At 40.6% G+C, this 17,537-nt stretch overlaps 1 protein-coding gene across 1 annotated transcript in view; it reads left to right on the forward strand.

Moving 5' to 3' along the window:
• Nucleotides 1–17,537, forward strand: part of MAP3K13 (mitogen-activated protein kinase kinase kinase 13) — a 129,550-nt gene that overhangs the window by 78,108 nt on the left and 33,905 nt on the right. Inside the window, exon 2 of the mRNA XM_080809237.1 lies at nt 10,324–10,883. Coding sequence (XP_080665363.1) covers nt 10,409–10,883 — 475 coding nt within the window. The 5' untranslated portion in view covers nt 10,324–10,408. The remainder of the gene's footprint in view (nt 1–10,323; nt 10,884–17,537) is intronic.

Here is a 17,537-nt window from a genome sequence, read left to right on the forward strand (position 1 = left end):
CTCTGGGGAAGAACATTCCATGATCTCCCTTGGGACCACGGTTCTGCTGTGGTTCTTCTATGTTCTCATTGCCCTTTTGTTGAAAACATAAGCAGTTTTTTCCTGGAGATATTTTCTTGAACCAATAAAATTAGCTCCTAATTTAACATCGTAGTGTTAGAAGCATGGAAATTAGTTTTTTTTTCCTCCCAAGTATCAGAATGATGTGGCATTAATACTCTCCCAAACATTATAGCTACCTACAGCCTTCCTTGTTTTTCCCAATTTAGGTAAAACCTGGAATGTAAAAATAGCTGCTGTAATTAAATTAGAGACAAAGGAAATTAAATATGAAAAAGAAGTTGCCTATATTTGGGATTTTCCTCTCCTCTTTTCCAGCTTTCTTTTGCCCTTTTGACCCTGTATCTCTCTGTTTATTGATTCTGTCTTCATTTATAATTTCGAATGAATGTTAAAAGCTCAGTGTGTCTCAAGTTCTAAGTGTATTGATCTCCCTGCTCTTACCGTTTTTCTCATTTTCCTACTTTCCTTAAGAAAAATGTGTCTTCCATTTGCCCTTCCTCTCCTGCCCCTCAATTTCACATGTATATTGAGTATACTGACATCTTTTTATTCTCGTTTTTCTAGTTAAGGATTTGATTGGCTAACAGTCATTGAGGAATCAGTGTGTCCTGGGTGTGTTATGCTTTTATCAGGGACTAATTCAAGTTCCTAATTATACATATTTTATAATCCTCCTTTTCCCTTTTTTTTTTTTAATTAGGATGTTTTTCTATCTTCTACTTTTCCATGAATAGCTCACAGTTCCTAACGATAATTCTTTACCAAAGGTTGTTTTTGTGATCCTAAATGTAAGAATTTTAGTGCCTTAACATGTTACTCATCTGGAACTTAGAACTTGGAAATAATCACAACACTCCAGTATACCTTTGTCTCTTCATCTGTCTTGAGTTTCCGTTCTCGTCGTCATGATTATTCTAACTTGTCTGGCTTGAATATGATTCTTGCTAGTAGAAAAGGTGAAAACAAAACAGGAGCCATCAACTTTTGTTTCCTCATTGTCATCTGTTTTTTATTCTTTTATTTGTTTTCAGTTTATAATTATTTAAGCCTGTTTGCAAGCCTCAGCACACAGTCAGGCTTCCCAACAATGTCCTTACCATTTTATATGATTTTTCCTATATGCAAAAGTAGTAAAGTTGGCTCATTAGTCTGTGTGTTTAAAGCAACAGATATTTGGATTGAAAGCTTCTGATTAGGTAGTGCACGCTAATAACAGAAATTTGGGGAGGGGCATCTGGGTGGCTCAGTCAGTTAAGGGTCTGACTCTTTTCGGCTCAAGTCATGATCTCGTGGGGGCTCCATGCTCAGTACGGAATCTGCTTCTCTCCTTCCTCCTCTCCCTCTGCCCCCTGCCACAACCCTCAAGCTCATTCTCTCTCTCTCTTTCTCAAAAATAAATCTTTAAAAAAGAAGAAATTTGGGGAAATATAGAAAATTGAAAAGAACAAGAGTGATAACCACCGTTGACCTTTTAAAGCTATTTTATGTTCTTGAAATGCTTATATGATTATTTTTATATTAATATTTGTATATTTATTTTTTTAAAGATTTTATTTATTTATTTGAAAGACAGAAATCACAAGGTGTACCCCTAATATTGTATACTTAAAGGCATATATGTCTGTGTCTTACTATTTGAGACATTTTAAGTCCATTTATTTAGTTATTGACTTGCTTCATATGGCAAGTTAGATTTAGGTCAGAAATTGTTGATTCTGGGGCGCCTGCGTGGCTCAGTGGGTTAAGCCTCTGCCTTTGGCTCAGATCATGATCTCAGGGTCCTGAGATCGAGCCCCGCATTGGGCTCTCTGCTCAGCGGGGAGCCTGCTTCCCCTCCTCTCTCTGCCTGCCTCTCTGCCTACTTGTGTTCTCTCTCTCTGTCAAATAAATAAATAAAATCTTAAAAAAAAAAGAAATTGTTGATTCTGTTCTAGAATATTCATACTTATAATAGTACATATTATTTATTAAGTATTTATGGAGTTACAGAGAAATCATTCTTCTGGTCAAGAAATATTTTTAGGGCACCTGGGTGGCTCAGTCGGTTAAGCAACTGCCTTCAGCTCAGGTCATGATCCTGGAGTCCTGGGATCGAGTCCCGCATCGGGCTACCAGCTCCACGGGGAGTCTGCTCCTCCTTCTGACCTCCCCTTTCATGCTTTCTCTTTCGCTTGCTCTCTCTCAAATAAATAAATAAAATCTTAAAAAAAAAAAAGTATGTTTAGTATTTGAGGTATATAGCATTTAGCATTTAAGGTATTGGGAACTTTACAGATTTTTATTTCATGTTAAGTTGATAGTCTACAACTCTGAAAATAAAACATCTTTATTCATTTTAAAACCTACATCGGGGTGCCTGGGTGGCTCAGTCAGTTGGGCATCTGCCTTCGGCTCTGGTCATAGTCTTGGGGTCCTGGGATCAAGCCCCGCAAGACAGGACATCTGTCCCTCCCCTCCCCTACTTGTGTGCTCTTGCTCTCGCTCATAAGAAAATAAAATCTTCTTTTTTTTAGAAAAAGATTTTTTAAATTTATTTGGCAGAGAGAGATCACAAGTAGGCAGAGAGGCAGGCAGAGAGAGAGAGGAGGAAGCAGGCTCCCTGCTGAGCAGAGCCTCCCCCCCAATGCAGGACTCGATCCCAGGACCCTGAGATCATGACCTGAGCCAAAGGCAGAGGCTTAACGCACTGAGCCACCCAGGTGCCCTGAAAATAAAATCTTCTTAAAAGAAAAATAAAACCTACATAAAGGGGCGCCTGGGTAGCCCAGTTGGTTAAGCATCCAACTCAGTCTCAGCTCAGGTCTTGATCTCAGGGTCATGAATTCAGGCCCTGTTGGACTCCCCAGTGTTGTGGCTAAGCCTCGTTGATATTCAGTCTTGTCAGCAGCAATGGCTCACTTTGTGTCTTGTGGGCCGGGTTTGGTCCCTGTGCTATTAAGGGTCTGCCTGAGGCTGCTGTGAGCTTGTAGTTGGGCAGTGTCTGCAGTCAGACCAGGTACCTGCCCTCTCAACCCCTTTGGCCAGGTCACACTGGACTGCAGGACGCCCTCCCTGTATTGTCCCTTGAGAAGCTTTCATTGGTGGGCGGGCCCTGCAGACAAACCAAATACCCAGGGTGGCAGTGACCCTGAACTGCAGGGCTCTCTTCTCCATATGCTGCCTTCGAGAGGTTTCTTTGGGTGGGCAAGGCCAGTAGTCAGATCAGGGCACTGTCTCTGCACTGCCACTTTCAAGATTTGCCTGTCCCGGCTGCAGTGGACCGGATGTGTGTGGTGGACCGGATGTGTGTGGTTCTCATCCCCTCTCCCCGGGGCAGGAGTCACTTGAGTGGTGCTGGTCCCTGCTGGGGCTGCTTGCTGGATGCAATGTGGCTGGAGCCGCTTTGGAGGGATGTGTAGGCCACTCTTTTGATCTGGTTTTAGATCACATACTTAGGATTTTTTAATTCCATTAGAAAAAGCTGTCTAATTTTTTTTTTTTTTAAGTTCAAATCCAGACAGACCTCTCAGTGACAGACCTCTATCCTGGGAAGATCAATATATGTTATTACTATGAACAAGTAGCTTAATCCCACTTTTAAAATGGGCTGATGCCCTAATAGCAGAAATCTCTCTTATGCTCTAGATACTGTTATATGATTTTAGAGATGGCAGAGTTGCGTTCATTGTAAAGCAGTAAAATGCCAAGTGAAGAGAAGACAGCTTGGGATGAGCTTAGCACCACTCAAGAAATCTCAGCAATAATTCTTAATTTATAATTTTATCCAATGTTAGTCACACCGAAAACTTTCTCTATGGGGCAGAATTTTCCAGAAGCTTTGATTTACACATATTTATGATAGAAACCTCAAAATCAGATCTATTATAAAATTACCCTTTATTAGCAACCTGGGAAGATGTGTATTACAGGATAAAAGCACAAGAATTCAAGGGCTATTTGGCCGCATCGCCTCTCCCATCCCCTTTTCTCAGTGCTGAATCCATTTAGGCACAGAGCCAAGGTAATTTCCAGAAATTGGCAGTGCCCTGGCAAATGCACAGCTGCCGCCGTCTCCAACCCTTGCTTACTAATTTTGCACAAACCACTTCCTCCTCCTGAGACTGAGAAATTCAAAGGGCAAGGGAAGTGTGCCTGGAGGTCAGATACGGAGGCCCTGCCTTGAGCTACCGGTAGATTCAGGAGCCCAGAAGGATAGCAACACGATGTCCCCTGCAGCCCTGCCCAGAGAGCTCCTTGCTGATAAAGGTGACATTCCAACCTCTCCCCTTTCCCCTCCTGCTCTCTCAGCTTTTTCCATTTGGCTCTCAAAGTTTAAAAATTTTGCCTTTTTTTTTTTTTTTTTCAGTTCCCTTCTAGTAAATACTAGCTTTGACTTCTCATGAATCAAAAGATCCAAGCTGTCAGTTGCCATGAGGGTGCCAGAGCCAAATCTGGGCAGGGAGAGAGGAATGGAGAGGGCAAAAGACAGAGCAGAGCTGGTGGGGCTCCCTGTGTTCCTTGTTTCCACGTACCAGCTTCTTCGCTGTGCGGTGGCAGTGCGTGGGCATACGCATACACACAGGTAAAATTTAGATATTTTTCTCCTCCTACACTCTTCTTAAATGTAGTCAGCTCTGATCATATTTTAAGAGAGTCATGGTGATGATTTTTTTCCCTTTTGTTCTTGTGCCTCCATCTCCGCCTTTGTTGGTGGAGATTGGATCTGCTATTCTTAGTGAGCAGAGGGAAGCCTCTTGGACTACACACAACTTTATACACGCTTTGAGGTGTCTCTCGCCCCCGTCCCCTCCCAGAGCACTGCTGGGTTGCCAGTAGCTGGATGGCCTTTCACTGTTCTGTTGACTGGGGCAGTCACCCCTCTAGGTGGGTGCTTGTGTTTCCTTGGGAGTGGCTCTAGGGCATCGAGAATAACACTGTGAATTACTACTGTTTTTTCATCAGTAGTCATGATATCATAGCTATTTGTTTTTCTTTGTCTGTGTAAACAAACAACCGGACCAGGGAAAGAGTGTAGTGTGAGGAGAGGACTCATCCTACTCTGTCGCTGATGAGCGGTTGTATCGAGCAAGTCAGCAATAGCCTATGAATTTGAATTTGGACCCATGAATGTGATCTCAGAGGTAAAGCAAGTGAGTTGGACTATATTCCTTGATAAATATCAAACCAAGCGTGGTGAGTGTGCTGAAATCAAGTTCCTTTAACTCATTACCTGTGCCTGTGGGCACGACTCTACTTCACATGCATTCTAGAAAGAGGAGGAGATTACAAAACAAATTCGTGTTTTTCTAACTTTTTGGTATGAGCCCATTCCAGTATGGTGTCATTAGGGAGAAACTAAGGATAAAAATGGACAAAATGGAAATTTACCAGGAATTAACATAAAGTCCTAGAGTTTGATTCAAAGAACAAATTGCACAAATAGGTGTTTGGCTGAAATTCACATACGCTTTTGGGTATTTGCATTATCCTCAAGTTTGCTGTGAGCCAAAAGCATAATGTACACCCTGTGCTGTACAGGGTAGCCACGAGTCCCGACAGCAAAGGCAGATTGGAAGGAACTGCTGAGGCAGTGGCCAGGTCAGATAGTATCAAGTCAGCAGTCTTAAAAGACCTCAGGCGGAGCAACAACATACGAGAGGCCAAAGGCAGGAGAGCTCAAGGTTGTGGCAGGAGATCAGCCAGAAAGCAAATGAAGGGATCAGTACTGTCAGAGCTGAGAGATCAGCACGAAAGGAATGGGATGGGGAGGACGGGGTGAGGGAAGTAGGGGTCAATTCAGCAATTAGCTATTGCCTTAACAGAGGGCTGCAGTTAGCATTTTCTTTTCTTCTGCCTCCCTCCAGCCTTATATTCCCAGGCAACTTCCTTGCCCCTATATTTCTGCATGCCCTAGAATTCAAGTCCCCCCTAACCTAACCTTATCCCACCCAACTTCGTCTCTCTGATTTGCTTAAAGGGAAAAACCATCTGCGTTTTTCATAGGGTTTCAGAGCCCATATAAGAAGGTAAGGCTTTGCTGTTACTGCTCCTGACTGTAGCTGGCTATTTCACTATTTCTGAGTTACCAGTCTTCTCACACATGCCCTGGTGGTTTCTGCTTGTGTCTGCTAATGCCCTTAGCCTCCCTGACTTCCTTTCTTTGGTGGGTCTCAAATCATCTTCCTTTCAAAGGTTCATCTTAAGTCCTACCTCTTTCATTCAGCCTGAGTGAGCCATTCCAGTCCCCATTACTGTCTGCCCTCTGCACAGCTCTGGGTAACAGAATACCTCTCTGGAGGCCTTAGTTTCTGTGAAGACCAGGCATCATGATTCCATGCCCTGACTTCTTGCACAGGGATCAAATGTTTAGGTCAAGGTCATAGCCCACAGCACTTTTTAACCTGTGAAGCACTCTGAGGAAGCAAAAGTTGTTGTAAGAGGGTGCCTTGGTATTAGAAAAAACGACAGTGGAATTTGGGGATCTGAATTTTGAGTTCTGTTTGTATTTCTGCTCTACCACTTACCCAGTTGATGACCTTAAAACGGTTTTTATTTCTTTGTAAAATGAGAATGACACTATTACAAGGATTACAGTGCTGGTGCTGACTTACACACCAATTTGTAAGAGCCAGTGGTAACTTTGCAAGTAGGTTACTCAACTATTATTAGCTTGAAATCTGCCATGGTGGGAGTATTTATACCAGAGAAATCAGTAAACACTACAAATCACAGTGTCCCCACCCCCCCCCTTTTTTTTCCTGCAGAGCTGTTTTACCACTTTATTGCTGATTATGCATACTGGGCTGTGTAAATTGTAAGACACTTAGTCTCATTTATCATTGGAAGTAGTAATGGTAACAGTAATTCTTTGTATCCACAGAACTTAGCTTAGTGCAAAGCACAGCTCCTAGCATATATTTAATTAGTGTATTTTTAATTTAACTTGTGTTCACCCTTGTATTATTTTGATACTTCTGCCCTAAGCTAAAGGAGCGCCCCCATCCTTATCTCTTCAAATCCCTCTCTACAAAGTGTCTTTTTAAAATCAGATAACGTAAATAAAAGCCGGGTACAGTGCATAACACACTCAGTAAGACTCAAGCCCTCCCTGTCTGTAACTGAGCTAATTACTTTCTTTCCAAACCTTTCTTTCTTCTGATATTTCATATCTCAGTTGATGATATTGCCCATCTATCCATTACTCCAGGTAAGTTATCCGAAAGTCTTCCTCTCTTTTCCCTTGTCCTTACCCATTCCCAAGTCTAATCAGTCACTGGATCTTGCTTATTCTGCCTCTTCAATCTATCCCCTCCTTCTCATTACCACTGCTCCTGCCTCCGTTCGGGCCCTCATCATTCCCACTTGAAGTCTTCCTCCTAAGTGACACATTGACTTTCGGTGCTTCCTCTTCAGTCCAACCTCTACTTCTATAAATGTAATTTCAAATTACAAATTTGAGGGGCGCCCAAATGGCTCAGTCAGTTAAGTGTCTGCCTTTGGCTCAGGTCATGATCAACTCAGGTCATGATCAGGGGTCCTGGGATCAGCCCGGCATTGCATGAGGCTTCCTGCTCAGCGGGGAGTCTCTTCCCTTACCCCTCCCTCCATGTGCACGCACATGTGTGCTCTCCCTCAAATAAAATCTTTATAATAAAATAAATAAATTAATTAAAAATTTGACCAAATCACTCCTTCAATTCAAATTTCTTAATGCCTGTCTGTTGTCTTGAGGAAAGCTTCAGTTTGTCCTCTGGGCCCACCACTTCCCAATACTTCCTGCAATGTCTAGTCCCACTTTTATCTGGTTTACCCTCCAGCCCAAGCAACATTTCCTCTATGACTTCTCTGGACGTATTTGATGTTTGTTTTTCTGAGCTCCTGTAGCACCTTGTTCATGTCTGTGTACCATATATCTAACCACATGGCTCTTATTGTCCATTGGTCTTTCCCTCTAGATTGTAAGTTCCTACAGAGCAGAAGCCTATGTACCATTCATTAATTCCTAACACATTGTATAGCTTATAATAGGAGCTTAGTACATGTTTACATGAATGGATGAGACTTCAAAGGAAAGGGTATTTTCATTGGTTCATTCACACAAGCTACTCATAGGGTATGGTGATGAAAAAAATGCTTAAAATTTGGATCTCAGTAATGCAGATGAGAAATTCATAAAAAGGGGGTAGTTTCTTTTTATCTGTAACCCCCAATATGGGATACCATGACCCCCATCAACTAAAATTTAAGACTCTTGGCCTAGCATACAAAGCTCCTTTCAAAATGATCCTTTTTTTTTTTTTTTTAGAATTTTTAAAAAAGATTTTATTTATTCATTTGAGAGAGAGTGTGAGAGAGAACACAACCAAGGGAGAGGCAAATGGAGAGAAAGAGAAGCAGACTCCATGCTGAGCCTGACGGGGCTCCATCCCGAGACATGGAGATCATGACCTGAGCCGAAGGTGGAGGTTTAACCATCTGAGCCACCCAGGCACCCCTCATCCCTGACTTTCTCTCCATTCTTGTCTTTCTCTCTGTATATATACGTATAACCTACACCCCAGCCACTTCGATTTGTCATATATTCCATCGTCTTTCAGGCATCCTTGCTTTGTTCATACTTTCTCCACCCCTGTTGTATCCTCTCCTTCTTCTCTCACTCACCCCTTCTCTCACCCCTTTCTTGCCAACCCAATGAGATTCTACATTTCTAACACTGATCAATAGTTAGCACCTTTGGGGAGCTAGCCCTCAAAGTATCTCCTTCTTCTGTGCTCCCGGAGCACTTGGTTGATTCATGATAAGCACTGTGCTGTCAATCACTGTTGGTCTGTTTCTTGCCCCCTCTATAAAGTGAGATTATCTTTATACCCTGGTTCCTATTAAACATATCCTAGATGTTTAGTACAGAGTGAAGGAAGGAGTAACTATTATATAGGGATTTATAAAGAAAGTAAATTTCTGATAAGAGACAATGAATTAAATTTAAGATTGAATTTGCATGAACAGGCCAATCTAGACAATTCCATGTCTTTATTTTCAGGGATTGGGTAGCCCCGAGAAATTGGTACTAATGGACAGATCAGAAGCAAAGAATAAGTTTAAAGCACTGGGGCTTAGTTTGTTGCTCCAGATTTGACACATTATAGTAAAAACAGATTTTATATCTTAGGAATTTGTGTTGTCACTTATGTGAGACATTTACCTCCATGACTTAATGAATACCTTAGAAAGCACAACAATGCCCCAGTAGAAAAAAGCACTAAAGAAAACAGAAAAAATTTGAGCAGGATATTGTTCCTAATAAAACAATGTTTATCAAGACATTTAGTTTTGGAAAGGGAAACAATTTTTTTTTTCTGATTAGGAACCTAATATATAATATTTGCCAGTCTGTTTAGGCTGCTATAACAAAAATACCAGAGACAAGATGGCTCAAACAACAAATAGGTATTTCTCACAGTTGTGGAGGCTGGAAGTCTGGGATCAAGGGCATTGGAATATTTGATACGTCTATTTAGGGCCTGCTCCCTGGTTCATAGACAGCGGTCTTCTCACTGTGTTCTCACAGGGCAGAAGAGGCAAGGGGGCTCTCCAGAATCTCTTTGAGAAAGGGGCATTAATCCTGTGAGGACTCCACCCTTATGATCTAACCACTTCCCAAAGGAATTGAGTTTCAGCATATGAATTTTGGAGCAAGGGGACAAAAACATTCATTCTATAGCGACATATTAATGCAGAATGCTAGGAATATTTTGAAAAACACTACATAAACCCCTCCCAGATCTAACCACCTAGAATTAACAATAGTTAATAGTTAACAATAGTTAATTCTTGGGATATATTCTTCCAGTCTTTTTTCTTATATGTGTATTTGTATGTCCTTTCCATTTAAAGGTGGGGGATGGGTGAAACAGGTGGTGGGGATTAAGGAGTACACGTGTTGTGATGAGCACCAGGTAAAGTATTGAGGTGTTGAATCACTCTGTTGTACACTTGAAACTAATATTATACCGTATGTTCACTGGAATTTAAATAAAAACTAAAAAATTGTATGGTTCTAACCTATTTTTTATATTAACATGTCATGAACGCTTTCCCAGGTTCATAAGGACTCTTCTACAACATGATTTGTAATTACTACACAGTATCCCACCTTTTGGATGTATACCAGTGTTTAACCAATCCCCATCATTTCAATGTTTTTATTATTATAAGCAGAAGTGTGGTAGTGTGGGTGACTCAAAGAAGGGTGATCTCATGTCCTCCTCCTCTTTTCCCCAGGTTTTGGAGCCCTCTCTTGCATCCGAATTCTGTGCCACTAATCCTCTGAGTGTCATCTCAGGATCCTGGGCACACTCATGGCACCATGGCCAACACTCAGGAGCCCCTGAGCTGCTCCTCTTCCCCACGCTTGCCCTCGAGTGAAAGCAGGACCTTCAGCAGACTCCAGGATGAACTCACGCCTGTGGGGAACCACCCTTCCCCCACGCTTCTTAAGGACCAGCAGGAAAAGGGGGTGGCACAAACAGAGCTAACCGAGAGCATGAGCAGCCCCATCACCACAACAGTGTTGACAAGCGTGAGTGAGGATTCCAGGGACCAGTTTGAGAACAGCGTTCTTCAGCTGAGGGAACAAGATGAATCAGAGATGGCCATGTCTCAGGGGACCAGCAACACCGTGGATGGAGAGAGCACAAGTGGAACTGAAGACATCAAGATCCAGTTCAGCAGATCGGGCAGCGGCAGTGGCGGGTTTCTGGAAGGACTGTTTGGATGCTTAAGGCCTGTATGGAATATCATTGGCAAGGCATATTCCACTGACTACAAATTGCAGCAGCAAGGTAAGCTGGAGTGTAAACACACCACCACCATTCCCTGGATAACCTTAATTAAAACCCTAGTGCCAGATGAATACCCCATACCGATCTCCTAAAAACCTTCTGACTGCAACAGATTGACATTTGGTTGGTTTTTTCTGGCCAAAGCCCATCTTTTGTAGGTGTCCAGTATAGGGGTGTCAAGTAGAGCACATAGAAGACAATCCACAGTGTTAGGAGGAAGAAAATGCTAGAGCTCCTGTTCCTTCTATCATCATTTTAAGTTTCTATTTTCATCTATGTTTTCATATATGTTTGGTATTTTAATAAAGTTGTATAGATACATAACAAAAATAAATCACATAGTGCATGTTTGAAAATTTTTTTTTAATTTCTTTTCAGCGTAACAGTATTCATTGTTTTTGCACCATACCCAGTGCTCCATGCAATACATGCCCTCCTTAATAACGAAAAATTTTTTATTGAAAGTTTATGCAGTCAAAAAGTCTGATGGCCACTGGAATAATTCAAAACCAGACGGATGCCATGTGGTTCTGTGCCTGAAGATTGTGTCCTGGCTTAGATTGTAGTAAAAAGGAATCATTTTCTTACAGCCCAGGCACAGAAAGCTCACATTGTGAGGAAAGAACAAATATACAACCAATCTTGAGAAGCATTATTATGTCTAGACCCCACAGCTTTTTAAAAAGTAAATTAACTCCCATCACGGTATAACATCCATATTCATCTATTCCAATTCAAGCATTATGCTTCTGAAGGAAAGAGAGCACATGGCCCTAGTGTTCTTTATCACTTCATTTATATTCTTGAAAAGTTTTTTTCTTCCTGATAGCAAGAGTAATATATATGGTTAAATTGGAATATACAGGTAAGTGTCCCCCCAAAAGTAAAAATATTTATCTATGATCCTCAGTCTCCACTATTAATGTTTTTGGTATATGCTATGTTAGTCTTATTATGTGTGCTTTAAAAAAAAAAAAACAGAGTCAAATTATTTTGTTATGCCATTTCATTTCACATTTTGAATATTCCCCATATCATGAAATATACTTCAGCATTTTTAATACCTACATAATACTAAATTATGTGTATGTGCCAAGATTTCTCTAAGCAATCCTCTACTCCTTGACAATTTGTTATTTTTTTAGTGATCATAAGCTATACTGCAATGAACAACTGTTTATTACTTAATTTTCACACATATCTTTATGTCTGTGATCATTTTTACTATATCTTTGATTTCCTGAAGATAAGTTTTTAGAAGAGGAATAGTTGGGTTAAAAGGGTTCATGGCTTTTTGAGGCTTTTGATACAGATAATTGTAGGCTTATATAAATGATTCCATTGTTAACAGTTCTCTCATCAAGAAACTTTGGAAAGGACCAGAAATGTAGACCAGAAATGAGAGTCTGTCTTACTTGTTTTATAACTGAATGTTGGACTCTGTGACTCTCTCTTAAAAATATATTCATCTGGGGGTGCCTGGGTGGCTCAGTCAGTTGAGTGTCTGACTTTGGCTTAGGTCATTATCCGGGGGTCCTGGGATCGAGCCCCGCATCAGGGAGCCTTCTTCTCCCTCTCCCTCTACCCCTCCCCCTGCTCATGCTCTCTCTCTCTTAAATAAATAAATAGAAATCTTTTAAAAAATTAAATATATATAAATTCATATCTTTCAGTTCAGACTGTTGACAGCTTTTCCACAATAGCCAGTCAACCGCACTCACTATTGACCATTTTTCTGTGTATTCTGTTTTTCCAATTTCTGAAATAATTTTCCTTAAACCTTTATCTCTCTTAAACCTCTCCCTCTATATGCTTTCCTCATAAGTGTATTGGGATTTGCTGGTAAATCCGTGGATCCCAGTTGTGCTTTCCAGGATTTGTCAGTCGCAGCATCCTTTCCTGGACATGCAGAACATCTTTGTCAGTCTGTGGGGTTGTTCTGTCTGTCTGTCTGTCTCACTGTCTTTCATACATCCTGCACATTCCACCCTTCTTTCCCCCTCTATGGTCTTAAGGTTTCAGGAAATTAAAAAGTCGTTCCTTGTCACACAAAGGTTGGGGATTTCAAAGTTAAACAGTGTTATTTTTTAAAATGGGAATAAAGATAAGCATAAAGAGGAAAATAAAAAATCACTTGTTATCACACAACCCAGAGATAACCACCCTTAATTTATTATTTTTTAAAAAGTTCCCTCTTCTCTGCTTAGACACAAAACCTACTTGTATCTGCTTACGTGATAAAACTACATTGGGCTTTTAGGGTCTTAACTTATTCCGTGTAATAATTATTTTGGTGGTAATTTGTAGATCTCCGGATCCAAATGCAGCATCAAGGTTCAGGCTCATAAAGAGGGGAAACAGACACATCCTGTGTGCCTGTCAAAAGGAGCCTTGAAATTTGGGAGGGGGGGGGTGCCTGGGTGGCTCAGTCCATTATGTGTCCGATTCTCCATCTCAGCTCAGGTCTTGGTCTGAGAGTCGTGAGTTCTAGCCCCATAACAGGCATGGAGCCTACTTTAAAAAAAATTTTTTTTAATTGTCCTGTAAACTTGTATTTAATTGTCTTCTGATTGATTATGTGACTGACAGAAAGGCTTATTTCAAGAGTAAATAGGAAACGGGCCTGGTCAGCTTAAGCTTACAAGGCAGCTTATAGCTGCCTAACTCTTCAGCAGACGACAGGCTAACCTCCTGTGGGCTGGTGTGGCCGGGGCCCAGAAAGAGATTCACTAGCCAGAAACTAAGGTAGTTTTTTCCTTGTCAGCTCTGGGATCCGGCAGCTAATCTTTAATCCTGGATTACAGTCAACCAAAGGAGAGCACACAGAACAGCTGTTCTCTGCATTCAATACTTACAGGGAAACTTCACTTGATTTTTCAGAAATCTTAATGAGCTCTTCATCTCCCATTTAGTTGGTTGGTAGTGAAGTCCAAGTAAGGTAGTATGTGTAATAGATATATTTTACTGCCAAATAGTTCCCAGTCCTAAAGCCAGTATTATCATAGCCATGTCTGAATACAAACAAAGGAGAATGTAGGCCTTAAAAGTGGGTGGACATGGGGCTTTTTCTCCGTCTTAGAGATCACGGTAGATATTGGAATTAAGAAAATAGTCATAGTGATGAATCAGGAGATAGAAGCTGGGGAGGAGTACCAATGGACAGATATAAAAGCAGAAAGTCTGGGACGAACCCTGGGGGGAACTCAGCCAGGTTCCATTGTTACGTCGTTATCTTGCTGTCCATTATTGGGGCCCCCAATTCTGCACATCCTGCTTGCTATCATTCTTTTTTCTGTCACTTTCCTATTCCTTGGCTCCTAGCTAGATATTGTCAGGGACATTGGGATGGGATAAAAGGACTAAATCACATCAGTCAGTTTTACTTCTGATAATTAGTTCCAGGGAAAAGATTTATGGAAAAGTGGTTGAAGTGTCACTTAATACTCTGTTCCTGGATTATCAGTGTGGTCCCCTCTATTTTTCTGTGGATAATTGAAACTTTGCTAACTACAGCTGAATAACACAGGCATGAGCTACCATTGGCAGAGGAAAATTTTATTCTCTAGTATAATCTCATCAACCTTTGGTGTTTCCCATTTTATAAAAATGCTATATAATAGGCATTATTTACTTAAAAATATAATAAATTGTAGGGGCACCTGGCTGGCTTGGTAGAGCATGTGACTCTTGATCTTGAGACTGTGAGTTCGAGCCCCGTGTTGGGTATAGAGTTTACTTTAAAAATACATATATATTAAAAATACAGCAAATTATAATACAAACATTATAAAATGATATGAAAAGAAAGAATTACTTAACAGATTGGTTTGGAATCATTCAGTAACAACATGAAAAAAACTACTGTGCCTCGGTCCTCACACCACAAACCAAGAAAAACTCCAGTTGGATGTATAGGTTCAACTTTTTAAAAAATCAACTGTAGATCATTCTCAGAAGATTGATTAGGCCATAGAAGATATTACAAAGGAAATGACAGGCATCTATGGAAACATTTTGTTCAAAAAATAATAAAATACAAAGTCTTTTAAAAAAATTCTCTTCATAGGTATCAAAGAAATAGAAAAACTCCTTCACATTTATGAGAACTGTGAGACCCCCTAACAGATAAATGCACAAGGCAGAAATGTGACAATCCATGCAACATGGATGTGAGCATTAAACAAATGTGGAGAAAATATTCTACATCCCTGGCAATTAAAGTGGTGCAAACTTGGGGCGCCTAGGTCGTGCAGTCAGTTGAGGGTCTGTCTCTTGGTTTCAGCTCAGGTTGTGATCTCTGTGTTGGGAGTTTGAACCCCACATTGGACTCCCTGCTTGGTGAGGAGGCTGCTTGGGTTTCTCTTCCTCTCCCTCTGCCTCTGCCCCGTGTGCATTGTCTGTCTCAAATAAATAAATCTAAATGAATGAATGAGTGAATGAATGAAGTAGAGCAAATTTATAAAACATTATTTACACCTAAATAACTTAGAACCGAAAAGACTATTGACAGTATTCATTGCTGGCAAAGTTACAGCAAAAGGGACACACTCATTCATTACTGCTATCAGCAAAAACTAGCGAAGCCCTTTTGGGTGGCAAGTTAGAAGGTATAGCAAAAGCCAGGAAATGGCACTCTAACCTAAGAACTGAGCCTGAGGAAATTGTATAAAGAAAGAAAAAAGTATCAAATCTGAACCAGCAAACAAAAAGATGGAAACACAAGTACGGAAAAGGTCAACGGGTACCGTAGGCCACTACTAAAGCTTATATGAGATCTGTATATACATGGGGAACACACAATACATGAGAAAAGTAGAAAAGGTTATGTGTCAGCTACAACTTCTATTAAGGTGCATACATACGAGCAAAGAGTGGAAGAGAAGATGAAAACTGAATATGGAAAGGGGTTGCAGATTAAATATTTTGGGTTTTTTTCCCCTAATACTTGCTGGTGTTTCTAACATTTAACAGTAAATAAAGATTGAGTAAATAGGGGAAAAAAACACTCAAAGAGGCCTAATTTTAGTAGTTATCATATGAAAAATTAAGCTAACTTGGGCTTTTATAAGTTTTTCAGAAAAATATTGCCCAGGATTTGCTTGCCCCAGAATCCAGTAATAGTGCTTTCTTTGGCCCAGAATGGCCAAAGTGACACTGTGTCTAGTTCTTCACTGGACACCTCACAGGTAAAACCCTCTGCGAGTATGCCATCGATATCTGGGTCCTGTGGGTTCTGCACAGATAAGCCTGTGGGGATGACGGTGGGACTGTGTGAAACACTTCATACTTGTCAGTCATTTGAAGCCAGAAAGATCCTCAAAGCAGTCAAGCCCATAACTCACTCTTTCCTCCTGCATCTCACTTGGTTTCATTTGTTTATTTGGCAATTTCATGTTTGTGAGCTACTTGTAGTTCAGAGAAATTTGTTTTTATGTAGCATCTATCTAATTTCCATAGAGCAGATACAGAAGAATGGGTTAAATACCTGTGCTCTCAAACACCCTCACTATCGTTTGTTCTGCTCTATAGCATCCTTTCTGGAAGGTCATGTTTTAACTGCTATAATGAGAAGCCACATTTTACAAAGAATCTACAGGATTTATTTTCTCTCCAGCTTGAGAAAATGAGAGATGAGGGAAATGTGGTTCCCTTCTAGGTACTGATGACTTCTTTCTGCTCTTCATCACCGTAGTAGATGGGAGCTGATTTGCTTTCAAGACCAGAATATCTTCAAAGCTGACTCAACACTACCTTGTTCAGTATTCTGCAAACAGTGACCTTTCAGTGACTGGTGATCTAACAGAAATCCCCCATAACCTTTAACATTGTCATCATCCTCTCCTCACTCCATGGGACGCCTCGTTCTTTGATGTTTATTTCTTACCAGTGTAGTGACAGTTTGCTGATAAAAAGGGGGACAAGGAGAAGGGTCAATGGATCATATTCTCCCTTTTAAGTTCCACGAGATTAAAGCACGTTTTGATTGGGTTTTTGAAGTATTTTATTTAAAATTTTATTCCTTATAAAAGTGCAAGCTTTTTATGCAAGCTCACGGTAAAAAAAAAAGTTCAGGAAAGGATAAAGAGCATAATATGAATCATCAATAATGTGACCACTTAGAAATGACTCCTGTTACCTTTTTGGTGCAAAGAAAATCAAATTCTAAGAAAGAGAAACTTGAAATTACTGCATCTGTCTGAGTAAATCTATCATGGCTAATGACCCTCACATTTACTTCATGGGAGGCAATGTGGTATAGTGGGGAAAGCACTGGCCCTGGTATCAGCCAGTTCTTGAGTCCGGGCCCAGTTCTGCCACTTACCAGCTATACGACCTTGGGAGAGTCACCTAATCTCCGTGTCTCAGTTTTCTCATCTATAAATAACCATAATAAGACCCAACTTCCAAGATTGTTGAAAGGATCAACACATGAGATATATAAAGATTTTATGCTAGTGTCCGGCACATAGTAGGTGCTCAATAAAAGGTAAATATTAATATAAATTTTATGCATAATTAGGCCCTTGGGAGAGTATTATTGACAATTCATCCAGGAAGGATTAACTGAACATCTGCAGTAGAAATTCAAAGAGGGCTAAAACTACACTGACTTACAATGGGTGATGGGGTAGGGATAGTGGTATAGAGACAGAT

The sequence above is a fragment of the Martes martes genome, assembly GCF_963455335.1.
Source record: "Martes martes genome assembly, chromosome: 1".
NCBI classification, from domain to species: Eukaryota; Metazoa; Chordata; class Mammalia; order Carnivora; family Mustelidae; genus Martes; species Martes martes.